Source organism: Perissodus microlepis, chromosome 13 (genome assembly GCF_051167445.1).
Source record: "Perissodus microlepis isolate ML-2025 ecotype Zambia chromosome 13, ASM5116744v1, whole genome shotgun sequence".
In the NCBI taxonomy this organism is placed as follows: domain Eukaryota; kingdom Metazoa; phylum Chordata; class Actinopteri; order Cichliformes; family Cichlidae; genus Perissodus; species Perissodus microlepis.
The window spans coordinates 13995788-14010241 of NC_140473.1; the positions used below are offsets into that span (position 1 = coordinate 13995788).

At 40.8% G+C, this 14454-nt stretch overlaps 1 protein-coding gene and 1 pseudogene across 4 annotated transcripts; both read right to left on the bottom strand.

Annotated features, from left to right (window-relative positions):
• Positions 1–2303: 2303 nt before the first annotated feature.
• On the bottom strand, positions 2304–3526 carry LOC146374822 (uncharacterized; annotated as a pseudogene).
• Positions 3527–5410: 1884 nt separating this feature from the next.
• On the bottom strand, positions 5411–14045 carry sack1b (scaffolding CK1 anchoring protein B). Of its 4 annotated transcripts, none has more exons than XM_084949355.1 (5): positions 13608–14045; positions 11285–12435; positions 9968–10132; positions 9351–9475; positions 5411–8930 (listed from the first exon to the last, which is right to left on the bottom strand). In XM_084949355.1, the coding sequence occupies exons 2-5, from the start codon at positions 11732–11734 to the stop codon at positions 7034–7036; spliced, it is 2637 nt and encodes an 878-aa protein (XP_084805481.1). In that variant the 5' UTR covers positions 11735–12435; positions 13608–14045; the 3' UTR covers positions 5411–7033. The 4 variants fall into 4 exon arrangements, with proteins under 4 accessions (XP_084805481.1, XP_084805480.1, XP_084805479.1 ...); XM_084949354.1 differs by having other exon boundaries at positions 11285–11758; positions 12334–14045; XM_084949352.1 differs by having other exon boundaries at positions 5412–8930; positions 11285–11758.
• Between the last annotated feature and the right edge of the window lie 409 nt (positions 14046–14454).

The window sequence follows — 14454 nt, forward strand, 5'->3', positions numbered from 1 at the left end:
GTAAGAACTGAAAATATGAAATAAACACACGTAAGCTAAGACTCTCTAAAAAAATAGCATTTGTTCGGCTTTTCATTTCGCCAGTTGTTGATTCACTCGAAGAGCAAGTAACGTAATATTGGTCAAGTGATCAGTTTGATATCAATCTTTTGTGATGCACCGTCATATTTACATTATTTGTACAGTACGAATGATTTGCTTTGGCACCTGGTCAAACTTAAGCTCTCCTTAGTACGGCTGGCTCCGTTTCTCCAACAGCGCACTCACAGGCAGCAGCTGCCCCGCCCTCTCGCTCAGTCGCTTAATGCCTGAGCTCCGATCATACCAATATCAGGGGGGATTCATGCACAGTCGTAAATTCCCATAGTGTGCACTATGTGCTTCGAATATTGTGTGTACTTTTTGTTTTATACAGTTGTCAGCCAGGCATCTAACTATGAAAAAATTACACTCCAAAAGACCCCGGGCTTAAGCCCAGTAAGCCACCCCCACGCTCCGCCCCTGGGGACAACATTCAAATCCTTCGAGAATCTACAGAGACAATTTGGACTGGATAAATCAGATTTATTTAGGTATTTTCAATTAAGACATTTTTACAATACAGAAATTAGGAAGACGGTCTTGAGAGAAGGATGCCATATAATAGAAATAATAACAGGTGCATATAAAAGTCCTCCATCAAGAATTTTATCGAAATTATATAATGGCCTGCAAAATTTGAATAGGAATGAAACATTATATATCAAACAAAAGTGGGAATCTGAATTACATCTTGAGTTGTCAGAGGATGACTGGCGATCCGTATGTCTCACACAGCATAATTCCACCAGCTCTAGACGATGGAGAGAATATGGCTGGAAAAATGTGATTAGGTTCTTTATTACTCCTTATATCAAAAGCAAGCAGCTGAAAACACCCCAACAATGCTGGAGATTATGTGGAGACTGGGACGCCAATCATTCTCATGTGTTTTGGAAGTGTAAAAATATCAAACCTTACTGGGAAAGCATTGCGGTAACAATGAAGAAAGTGCTGGGGTATGACGTGCTGTGTGAGGCACGAGTAATGTATTTTGGAATATGGGAAAATGTAAGAAAGGAGGACCATTACTTGTTTAAAATTATGTTGTTGTCAAGCAAAAAGGTAATAACAAAAAACTGGCTGAAAAGTGACCCTTTAAAATTGGAAGAATGGACTGATGTAATCGAGGACATATATATAATGGAGAAAATGACCTACACTTTGAGACTGAAATCTGACAAACACCGAAAACAGTGGACAAAATGGATAGCCTATAAGACTCACTCAGCCCCATAAGGCAGCGACCTCTCCTCGTTGGGTTTTTTTTTTTTCCCCTCTTCCACAGATTAGGTGTCCTTTTTTTATTTAGTTTGTTTCTTTTGTCTTCTTTTTTCATATTTTTGTTTGCATGTACTATAAAATTGGAAAAAGTACAAAATAAAAAGTAAAAAAAAAAAAAAAAGAATGTACCAAGTTGCTTAGAAAAATTCATGTTAAAGCTTTTTTGTTGTTGTTTTTAATTTACACTCAATAGCACCAAACAGACATTAAACAGAGCCTTTTTATTTTATTTTACACTGAGAAAAGACGGGGTTTCATCCTCTATAACCTAAAAGCAGTCCCATATTCTAAAAAAACAAAAACATTTAACAGTCAAACTGAAGAACTGTGCAGGTTATTAAATTGCTAGTTGAGCCTTTTGGCTGCTGAAAGAATAATGAAAGAAGAGAGGGGAAATCGGTTACAGCCTCATTTACAGTTTTTGCCCGTTGCTTGAACACATATGGCAAAACTTCGCTCATTGTGCCAAAACTCTAAACACAAGTAAACATGACACAACACTGGGAAATATACCATTCACATCTATGCCAAATTGAAACTCTACTCTCAAAACCTAAACTCTGCTGTCAAAACCTAACATTCCTTTGTCAAAATGTAACTCTGTTGACAAAGTGACACATACTTGCATCATATGCAAACACTTACAGATCAGGGGGAACACACTAGTCTACTTTATATAAAACACTGCAGTCTTTGATGTTCATTGTTTATTCAGAAGGCATATTTTCAGGAGACACATTTTCAAACAACCAAAAAAGCAAATAGGACTACTCAATATTGTACATTGCAGCACTGTACATTGCAGTACCATGAATTCAGATAAAGCAAAAAAAAAAAACATAATACAGTAATAGAAAAAACACCATACTGTAAACACAAAAAATGATGACAATTGTGCATACGTGGGCTCATGGATCCCGCCATCTTTTGGGGTCTGGCCACAGGACCTCATCGACATCGCAAGCAATGTCTTCTCCTGCTAGGCACCGGGGAAAATATCCTCTTGCATGTCGAAACCATCCATGGATTGCTGTCACCTGAATGTCGCCGCAGGCCTGTTCCATTGCCTGCAGAAGAGGAATGCGGGCATGTGGTTGGCAGTCATATACACGCCATCTCCAAGCCGAAAAAATTTCCTGTATAAGGTTTAAAAATGGTGAGTAAGGGGGCAAGTATACCACTTCAAGTTGGTTGTGGTTGGAGAACCAGGCCTGGACCAGAGCAGCCCGATGGAAACTGACATTATCCCATATCACCACAAACCTGGGCTGATCTGGTCTGTTCTGTACAACTATATCATGGAGAGCATCTAGAAATGTGAGTATATGTTGGCTATTGTATGGACCTAGTTTTGCATGATGATGCAGAAGCCCTCGAAGGCTTATGGCGACACACAATGTGATATTTCCCCCGCGCTGCCCTGGGACGTGCACAATTGCCCTTTGGCCAATTACATTACGACCCCGTCATCTTGTTTTGCACAGGCCGAATCCAGCTTCATCAATGAAAATGAATTCATGAGGCTGTGCAGCTCCATCCATGGCCAAGATTCTCTGTAAAAAAAAAAGAGAACATACTACTGTACTACAGTGCTACACATACAGAACCCTCACCCCATCACACAGGTACCTGTGTAGCTCTCAGAATGGATCCATGTGGTACTGATATGGTACATATTCAGCTGCTACTTTCACCAATACTGTATTGTACATGTAAAGGACAGTTACACTTACCCGTACATATTCAGCTCGAAGTCCTTTGACCCTGTCACTGTTCCTCTCAAATGGGACTCTGTAGAGCTGCTTCATGGTGATGCTGTGTTTTCCCAAGATGCGTGTGATGGTGGTGATGCTCACATGGTTTATGTTGTTGAACACTTGCCTGTCTGCAAGTATTTGCTTTCGTAGCTGGTGGAGACGGATGGCATTGTCTGCCCTCACTAGGTCCTCAACAGCAAGTTCCTGCTGTTGTGTGAACAGGCGTTGGCGTCCTCCCCCAGAAGGTCTTCGAGTCATTCTAGAAAAATACAACCACATATTGTCATCACTTTGCTTATTTTTCTTACAGTACTTTACTGTATATACTGTATCATCCACTGTACAACACTGTACTTCAATATAAGTAATCATGGTATGTTTCACAGAAACTACCACTTTGGCTGCAAAAGGAGCATTAGCACCCTGCGATATGGTAATGTGATATACTGTAGAACAGTGTTATAAAAACCATCTGAGTAGAGTAGAAGGTAGAGAGGTGAAGACATACCTGTTTTCTAGTCGGAATGTTCTTATTACAGATGCCACTGTGAAGCGGCTTAGATGTGGGTGGACTCTCTGCCCAGCTTCCCTCATAGTCAGGCCATGGTTGATGACATGGTCCACCAAAGTTGCTCTTATATCATCAGAAATATGGGTCTGTGCATGGCCTCTTCGACCTCCTCTTCGACCTCCTCTTCAACCTCCTCCTCCTCTTCCTCTTGCTCTCCCTCCATCTATGCTTGCAAAGTTCTTGAATTGGTTAAATTGAGGGCTTTTTGTAGTTGGCTAATTGGTGTTCAGTTTTGCAAGTAAGGTCCTTCAGGTGTGTATTTGAGTGGTTGCAATTACCCGATGTGTTTTGTATTTTGGATACATGTGTTTTCCAAATGGCACCCTGAAATTTCATTTTGTGAACAAAGTGTCTTATGTATGAAATAGAGTGTAGTATGCAGGACCATGTGTGTTGCATAAAGGAGTAAGTGTGTTGCATAATTGCAACTAGGGTGCAAAGCAGCGCTTTTGTTTAAGGTATGGGTACATGTGTTTGAGGTATGGTAACAAAAGCTTCAAGTTGTGTTACTTTAGTCTAAGCATGGGTTTATAGTGTTCAAGCAACGGGCAAAAACTGTAAGTACTCATTATCTTACTTTATTATTATCTGTTTTTTTCTTTACCTAATCTAAATTATCCATCTTTAAATGTTGACTTTAATGAGGCTGACCAACTGTCTTTAACGACATGTGATAACAGAAAAAAAACATGTTAAATACTGTAATTTTCTTTCTTTTTACAATAAGAATTTCTAGCTTTTTCCATATATTTTAAAAAAATAATTTCAGGAATAGTGCAAATAAACAAAGCGTCACAGCTGGCAAGTTCAGCATATTGAATTATTTTTCAAATACTCCTGTGCAGTGAGCTTGTCACTGTATTCTCAGTTGTGATATTAACTGTATAGAAATAATACTTGAATAATGAAAACGAGAGATGAATTGCTGCAGTTTACATGCATTTACACTGGAGGCAAAGTGTAAATGCATGTGCACTGGATGCTTTACCATTATTTCCTGGGTGCTTGTTTTGAATAACATATCTATTAAGATCTCTGAATCTATGCTATGCATGAAGTTAATTATTATACCTGACAGGTCACAAAAATGCTGTTGTTGTTGTTGTCATATCATTAAAAATATTTACTGCTTTTCTTAAAGAGAATAAAATAAGAGCAAATATTTTGCCACTTGGTTAAAAGATTGTGGTCTGATTGAATACACAATAACTCATGTGGTGTGCTCCCCACCAGCCTGAGGCACTCATAGCATAGAGTACAGCCAGTGTTTGTGTGTCAACACAATCAAATTAGGAAATCAATGTAGTAATATACGAACATACGAACAACGGTCTGGATGACCAGCATTACCATACCCATATGGAAGAACAAAGGGGATGTAGCCGAATGCTTAAATTACTGTCCTATCCGCCTACTATGTCACACGACGAAAATATTCGAAAGAGTCATCGATGCACGTCTTCGGGAAATTGTCAACGTCACCCCCAACCAATGCGGTTTCGTAAAGGGATGTGGAACAACTGACGCCATACACGCCGCCCGACTCCTGCTGGAGAAGCACAGGGGAAAAGAACAAGACGGTACATATTGCCTTCCTAGACCTTGAAAAGGCTTTCGACAGGGTACCCCATGACCTCATATGGCACTCCCTAAGATCGCATGGTGTCCCTGAGGCGTACATCAAATGGATACAGCTCCTCTATGACAACGCCACCAGTTCAATCCGATGCGCCACTGGACTATCACCTCCCTTCCCAGTTAGAGTTGGGGTCCACCAAGGGTCAGCTCTGTCACCCCTCCTCTTCATTCTATGTATGGATACCATCACGGCCGAGCTCCAGTTACCTCGTCCATGGTCTCTCCTCTTTGCCGATGACGTATTCTTCGCCAGCAAAGACAGAGAAGAGACCCAAACGACGACACAACTCTGGAAGACCCGGCTCGATGAATACGGTATGCGGCTCAATACGAAAAAGACCGAATACCTGGAAGGAGGCCCCCAAACTGATGGCACCATCATAATTGACAACGAAGAGTTGAAGAAGACCGCTACTTGGGCTCAGTCATCAGCTACGATGGAAATATAACCTCCGATGTCCGAGCACGAATAAATGCAGCCTGGTTAAAATGGCGACAGGTCACTGGTGTCCTTTGCAACAGAAGAATGCCAGATCGACTCAAGGGAAAAATCTACAAAGCGGTGGTCCGCCCAGTAGCCCTGTATGGTTCCGCATGTTGGCCCGCATTGACCACACATGAACAGGCCCTAAACACCATGGAGATGCGCATGCTCCGATGGAGCTTGGGAATTACAAGACGGGACCGTGTTACGAACAAAGACATACGGAAGCGACTAGGTGTAGCCCCAATTAAGGAAAAGATGTTTGAGTCCCGCCTGAGGTGGTATGGACACGTGATTCGAAGCGATGAGAACTCTGTAGCAAAAACGGCAATGATGATCGACCCAGAAGGATGCCGGCCTCGAGGCAGACCGAAGAAACGGTGGATGGACAAAATTAAGGAGGACATTAAGACCATCAACGCATCACCTGAGGACGCCTTGGACAGAACCAAATGGAGAAACCTTTGCCGAAGAGCGGACCCTGCACCAGCGGGAACAACGCCAGGATGAAGAATATACGAACATATTGCCTAGAGACAGGCTTGCACCTTGAGTCAAGTGTGGGACATTGACTTTTGACTTAAGGCACAAAACCCATGAATTAAAACAAACTCTTATGATGAATCTCTTAAAAGCAATGAGTAAATAAAGAAAGTGTTCTTCATTTTCCTGAATACAATATATTAAAAGTGATGCAAATTTTTATTAAGAAAATACAGCACATGTTTTACAGAAGTATTGCACCCTCCCAGCATTCGGCAAAACCTGTCTGACACAGGATGTGCTCCATCATATCTTATCTTGGACACCTGTAGCATTTGCAATGTTTATTCTGTAACTTACCCGTCAACATTCATGTGGCTTTGGCAGTAGTAACAGCACCTTGGTATGTGTATGCACTTGCAGCAATACATTTTATACTTTTGTGACATTTTGAAACAACAAAAAGGTACGCATCCCCAAACACATTCTGACAGTGAATTTGTTAGGAAGTTCAAGTAGAAGAAAGACACAAAAGCAGCTTGACAATTGCATTTCCAGATTGCCAATATATGGCATCCATCAGTGCACCTATAAACCAGTAAAGACGTAAACTCTGTTTGCCAAAACATTTTCTTAACGCAGCAAAGTGCAAAGCTACATGTATAAACATTACCAATCACATGTGCATTAGTAGTTATTGACCTGTGAAGAGTGTGCGTAATGCTAAGACACTTGTCACTACTTGTTCTTGTGTATAAAATTTCCCACTCTTTGAAAGAATTTCTCCAGCTTGTTTTCATGATGTCCACGGGCAACCTGACTGCTGTTGAGTTCAATAGCTGCCTCGCCTTTTGGAAGGCTTTTGGACTCCTCCTGGGACGGTTTGATTCTGAAGCTGTGTGGAGTGCGTAGAGAGGTTTTCTTTTCCAATGAGCCGAAAGGCTCAAATCTGCTCGACAGGCGATTCTCAGCTCCTCTGTCTTTGCTCCAGCTGCTTGAGTGAAATCCAGGCCTTGTGTTTTTGTCAAAAATGCTGGGTTTCTTCTGTGTGGTGGTTTTGGAGAGAGCGCTCTGCGGAGGTTGTTGTTCTTTCTCAGTTTGGAATCGCGATTTTAAAGATTTTATGCCCTCCACGTTGTTCCTCTGGCGCTCTGAGGAGTAACTGAGAGAAATGCTTCTGCTTGGGAGATGTTTTTGTTCTATAACTGATGTTTTCTCCTCATCCTCAGCAGTCAGAGTGTCTGAGCTGTCCGCTGACGTGAGACTTGGTGATTTTGAGTTCCTAATTGAATTCTCTTTTTTCTCTTGTATGTTCAGCAAAGATGTGATTTTCTTAGCGCCCGTGCGGTTAGATTTATCAGTCAAATCCTTGCTTTTCACATCCAGGGCTGCTGCTGACAAAGCCCGGGCCGGTGGCTCCTGCCAAATGGGGCCACTCGGACTCTTTGTGCTTGTCATGCTCTTGACATCATAATGGGAGACAGATCTCTGATCTTCATTTAGATTTGACCCATGTCCTTCATTCAGTGCAGTCATTGCTGCTTCACTTTGGCCTTCTTGCATCCTTACAAAACCATTGTACATGTGATTTGATGATTCATGTGTGCTTGATCTCGGATCTGCCACACTGTGCCTTTTGACCCAGTTGTCACTGAAAATGTTAGGGTTTGTGATTATTTGCCTGTCTTTAGCTCGGCTCAGGTTGGCATATGAATGATAAGGGTTTCTACCTGTAGCATAGCCTGCTCCTGTTGGAGTCCATTGCATGGATGAGTAGTGTAAATGACTGTTTTTTGTGGGGCTAAGACTACTAGAAGTATGTAGATATCTGTTTGCCTCCATTTGTTCTTGTACGGTTGGCCTGAGAGCAAGAGAGGACCTCATCCCTCCCTGCATGAACGGGCTAGCTTTGTCCAGTTGTTCAAACTGGTCTAAATAGTCGCAAGAGTCCCCAAATGGGACATCAGGATTATTAAGATATGACTCGATCCTCAATGTACGCATATAGGACTTGGACATATTCTCCAATGTTGGCATGTTCTGCTGCTTGGATAGAACTCGTTTGTCATTTCCGTTGTAAGACTGCAAATTGTGACTTCTGTGTATCTGTGGCACTTGTAAATAATTATTCATAGCATAGTTGTTTGCTCCATCTCTAGAGATATTCCAGTTGCTCCCTCTAGGCTTGATGTTCTGTGGGATGGATTCGTGTCCATCTTGCCTCTCTCCAGCATAGCTGTGCCTTTTGAAGAAGTTCATCTCCTCCACCGATTGAAATTCCTGAACACCAATGCCATTTTCCATCAAGGGTCTAAGTTTGTAATCTTCCTCTTCAAACAGCCTCTCTTCATAATCTCTTGGACCGAGGTTCCTCTCACGAGTCTTCTGATAGACTGTGTCCAGACTTTGCCTCAACATGTCCCTCCGCTGAAGATTTGGAGCAGAATGACAGTTTGGTAAAATCTGTTGCCCAAGTGACCCGCTTCGTTGGAGCAAACCCTCTGGAGGACACAGTTCAGGTGGCACGATCGATCGGGCATAGAGGGTTCGAAACTCCTCATCGTAGGACTTCACCAGATGTCCTGTGATGATCTGAACCATGCTCAGATTGATCTTCTCAAATGACCAGGTGAAACTGTAAACAAACAGGAAAATACTTGTATGAAAACTGTATTTTGATTTGTTTCCCTTGGTTTACAGCTTAGATTTGTTATCCTCAAATAGTTGTTAGTCTCAAACTGAAAGGCTTTCACTTTAAATGAAAACCTTTCACTTAAAGGTTTGCACTTACAGACTCTAAGTACACTAGTACTAGTACACTAGTACAATACATTTACAACACCTGGAATACTGAAACTTTTTTTTCCACTATAAGTGCAGTCACATTTTCTACAAGCTTTTCACATTAATAAACAGCAAAAAGCTGAAACAAATAATAAAGACTAACTGTGACAGAAATTTTGTAAAGAGCCAGAACAAATATAGTGCTGAAAGCTTTTTGTATGCACCTCAGTGGTCTCAACCACAGCTCCGGTTGTATTGCAGTTTTGTTTACCTGTATGAGCCGTAAATTGCTGTGTGACAGTCAGCTAAAAGAAACTTCTGCTCCATTGCACCATGAAATTTAGCTCCTGATCGACAGCGGTAATCCTGACCTTTCACGGTGCGCACCCTCATGTTCTGCAATCAGAGCAATGAAAGGAGAGTGTCAGAACATATGTATGACTGTCACATTTTACAAGTGGTAATAATATGTCCAAGAGGAAATAAATATGTGATACATGCATGCATATTGTACAGAATCATTCCGATTATTTGTCGAATCCTCGAGTTGTTGTTGTTACTGTTGCTGTTGGCATGTAATTTCTATTTAAAAGGAACTTTGTAGGTGTGTTTGAGTCGTTGTAATCTCTCACCAGTAATTACAACTCCACCCAAAAACAGGAGTAACCAGATTTACTAATAATTTAACACTTAAAAGTTAAGGTTTTTTTTTTTTTTTAAAAAAAGGTCATTTGTTACTTTGCATATGGCAATAAACACAATTTTTTGAACTATCTTCTTAATTACTGTGAACTTTAAAAACATTTTAAGCCTGGGAAGATAATATTTACATGTAAGAATGCATGCACAGCCAAAACATCAAATAAATCCATTCCATCCTAAACTTACTCTCAGTTGTTGGAGTTTCACATCTTGGTTTTCAGCCATTGTCAGGAAACTTTTCAAATGGTAATCATCCAAAAGCACATAAACCGGGACTCCCCGTATTGAAGCGTCGATGGCTTCTTTGAATATATCCACATCAGTAAACACGTCCATTACAATGGCAATGACCTGCAAGGACAAGTCAACAGTGAATAGTAAATCAATCTGACATCTGCAAGCTCATAAATGGTAAATTGCCATAAATTAGACTCTGAATAATCAGAAAGTCTCCAACATGATTCCATGCTGAAGAAAAAGGGACACGATAAACGCCTACATGTGCTTATCCATAATCAATACATTTAAATGTTTGGAGCACTCAAAGCACTTTTTACCACAAGTCTTGTTTACCCAATCACATGCACATTCACACAGGCACTTTTTCTATACCGAAGCACTTTGTCTAACAGGCATGCACACACTCACACTCCAATGGATGCATCAGGGGCAACTTGGGATTCAGTATCTCCTGAGCCACAGCCACCCCCCTGAGCCACTGCCATCCATTGATCTCAAATCCATTTCAGTCACTCCTGGAACATTTTTGTGAGTGGGACCAAACTAGAGCCCTTTTGCTTCGTTCTTTGATTTCACTTCAGGTTCAGTAAGTGTACATAAAAGGTTCCTAATGATAATGCAGACGGTGAAAATCCTGGACGCTTTGAAAATAGCACTATCACACTGTGTCACTGCAGGATGTAATGAACCTATGTGTGACTTTACTGAGTGTTACTTTAATACATATTGTGCCTGGACTGTGTGTGATCTCCAATGCACTTTCATATATGCACTATTTAAAAATTAAAAGTTGCTGTCTGGACAGGCTTGAGACAGTGCAGCTGCTGTGTTTCATTAAAGATTTATTCCAGTTCCGTTTTCTTTACACTTCACGAGCATGAGAACTGAGGGGGTGGTTTCTTTAGCGCTTTGTGAGCTTTAGGAAACAGTCTGATGCACTTATGTTGATACTTTCCTGCCATTTTCTGGTGAACATGCTGCTTTAATTAACAGTCAGCTCAGACTTTCAAAAAAGCAATCGTCCACTACTCAAAACTGACACAGGCTGTTTACTGAGGTGTAAACTGCTTCTTATAATGCAGTAATCGAAATTACTATAAAAATAGCTCACACACTCATTTCTCATGATGGTGAGTTGCAGAACCAGATTTTGGCCCAGGCAGACACTCCTTTTCCCTGAAGGAGAAAGGTGCTTCTGACATGCTTTTGTGATCAATGCGTGCCCGCATATCTCAGTCCATTGTTGCTGGTAGCTCTGATTACCTGTCTTGCATCCTGGATGTGCTTCCGGATGACTTCTTTAATTGTTGGGCTGTTTAGTCTTGGTGGATGAAAGAGCAGATCTATATTAGTCTGTAACATTTCATGCAAAACCTCCGGCCACCCTAAGTCCAGATTTGGCGTTTCCACATCTGAGTGCATGGGCCAATATGTCCCAGAGGATGATTTGGTATCCGAGGGATCTTTGATTTCCTCGGTCTGGGTTTGAGGTGGGAGCTGTTCTGCATTTCCAGTGATGAATAGGATCTCATCTTCAGAGAGAAAGCTCCCGAGCCGTTCTCCTTTTAAGAACTCCTGGTAACTGTCTCTGCCGCAATTCACCAAGCGATCAATTGCCAGCCGATACGACTCCTTATAGTGAGGCTGAATGAAATCCTCTGATTTAAATTCACCTCGCAAGGAGGACAACAGGGAAAACTCTGGAGACTCCATGGCTCCAGACTTTTTCAGTAGGACCTGTAATAGAAAATGAAAATCAATGACATAATGTTAGAGGATCAGAGAGCAAACAGTGCGACAGGGTAGAACATGTTAACTCATGGCAACCTTAACGAGGAAAGGTAAACTGTAATGCAGTACGCGGAATGTTGTTAGTATTAAACTATACTACAGTTTGCATGGAAAGGTCAAAGAGTACATTAAAGGCAGTGTTCTTATATAAAGCAGTAAATTCTTTAATGTTCTAGATAGTTTATGAGGTGATGAAGATATTAAAAGGCATGTTTAAAGATGTATTTTAGGCATTTGCCAGGCCTTATTACATAACATATTACAGACAGGAAAGCAGACTCTAACCCGAGCCTCTGATGGAGACCTCAGCATATGGATCGCCTTCTCAACCAGGTGAGCTATAGTCCTGGTCAACACATGTTTCGTTTTAATGGCGTGTACAGGCCTAATCGGCAAAAGTATTTCAGTTTGCCTCAACAACATATAATCAGTTTTTTACGGCGCTGTTTCAAAACCTGAAAGACTTAAAAATTCACATCAAGGGATTTCCACTGAACAGTTGAAATGTAAATAAAACCAACCTGTTTTCACTTCTGTCACTTTTATCAACGTGAAGACCCAGCATGGTTGGATGGTTAGAAAGGTGTAGTTGTTTTTCACCTGATGTTAAGGTGAGCTCACCACTAGAAAAAGAAATCAGGGGCTGTACAAAGAGCTGTTTACTGATTAGCTAACCAGCACTTCCTCAGTAACACTCAATAATAAGATATGATAAATTACTTGAGAAGAGGGTGGTAAATATCTCATGCTTCAGCATGCCCATGTTATATAAATAACAGAAAATAAAATTGCTAAACCAGAAACTACTTGATAATTTGCTGTCAGTAGATTTATATATTATGTGGTTTTTAATGTACTCTGGCAAATCCGGTCTGTGTTTTACACTTATTTTGGTTTTGAAAGCTGTTTTGAAATACTGAACACCATATCTGCTCCTTCCATGTTTAAATGTGAATCGCTTCAAACTGGGGTGCCCTTTTGCCCCTTTAGAGTTTAGATTGACAGATTGACAGCTTAAAGCTATTGCCCCTGTTAATATTAGTACTGGACAACAGGAAATGAAAAAAAAAAAAACACTGTAGCCTTTAAAGCCCACGGTTTTCATTAATTCGGTGATCCAGGTGCTTCCCTGTTATATTTGACATTATATGTCCAATCAGGTTTCACCAGATTAATGCAAACACATGTCGGCTGAACAAACGAGCGTTACAATTTAAACATTCAAGCTTTTCACTCTAGTTTCACATTAATGTTGGCTAAGTGTAGAGAGCGTAGAGTCAAATTTGCACTCGCCCTTTTCTCTTTTACTTTCCTCTATGGGAAAGTGTGAGTAGAAATTTTACTTTCACTGCCGACTTTGCTGCAGAGCATGAACCATTGCCAACATACAGATCACCTTAAGTACAGCTGTTTCTTATACCTGTTTTCAGGTACCTTTTCAGCTTTCTTGTACATTCTGATTTTATACATGCGCAGTTATTTACATTTTGAGTTAGATCTCAGTTATCAAAGCTCCTTCAAGTGTGCGGCTTGGTTGTGCTGCTTTTCTGGTAAACAGAAATGTCAAAAGGCTGAGCAGCTGTTATCACAACACGTTTAATCATAGGACACACACCTCATAACAACGGCTTGTTTTTTCTGTTTACATTTATTCATAAATCTCCCAGTGTTCATTCATTTGAAAGTGAGGCATTTGATATTCTTACAGCCGCTCGCTGAATGTCTCTCAGCGGCTTCAAAAGCTTAGTGAGCTAGTCACAACAATGTTATCTTATACTCAATAACAGTGACTTACATTTAGATTCCTGACTCTGTGAAAATCCTCTTGACTGCTCCCAGAATATCCCGCTTACATTTACATACTTTCAACTTATGTTCAATGTTTAGAGACTCATGTGTGCCTACTGAAAAAGACAAAGAAGCAGAGGTGTCTCAACATGATAAGCAGTCTGCAGGTTGAGGGTGTGGATTCCAGTTCTAACATGCAAATTATCAGACTCGAAACTTGCTCACAGGGAGTCATAAACCTGTTTCAGACCTAAAGCCACTCCCCTTCTGTATTTGGGTACAAAGTTCAGAATGACGAATATCGAGCATATTGACGGACACAAAGAGGCTTTGTTAATACATCGGGAATAGTGGCACAGCACTCCTCAAAGACAATACATTTGAATTTTAGAGTGTGACTCTATTTATTGTTATGTATGGCAAGGAATGTTGGTTTAAAACACAAATCAAATAAAACATTTGCAGTGTCTTCACACGGATGACTCCTACAAACCCATGTGAACTCAAACCAGAAAGATTGCTCATTATCTCAACCCCTGTGGCTGAAATGTCAGGGTGGAGCTACCCAAACTTATTTTGCTGACACAAGTCACATCCCTTGTCCTTTTTGGTCAGCACTCAATTGGTAATGAAAAAGGGGCTATTAGGTAACAAAGCCGCAATCACTAAAGCATTTTACCTGATGCAAACAAGTCTAAAGGACAACAACACAAAAAGCCAGTTTAACTTTGTTCAAGGGCTGGGTGACTGCGAAATAATGTGTCTAACATAAACAAGACATCCATAAAAGATGTTTGTTGCACAAACATTTACATTTACAGAACCCAAGTGTGTGTCAGACTGAGACAAATGTA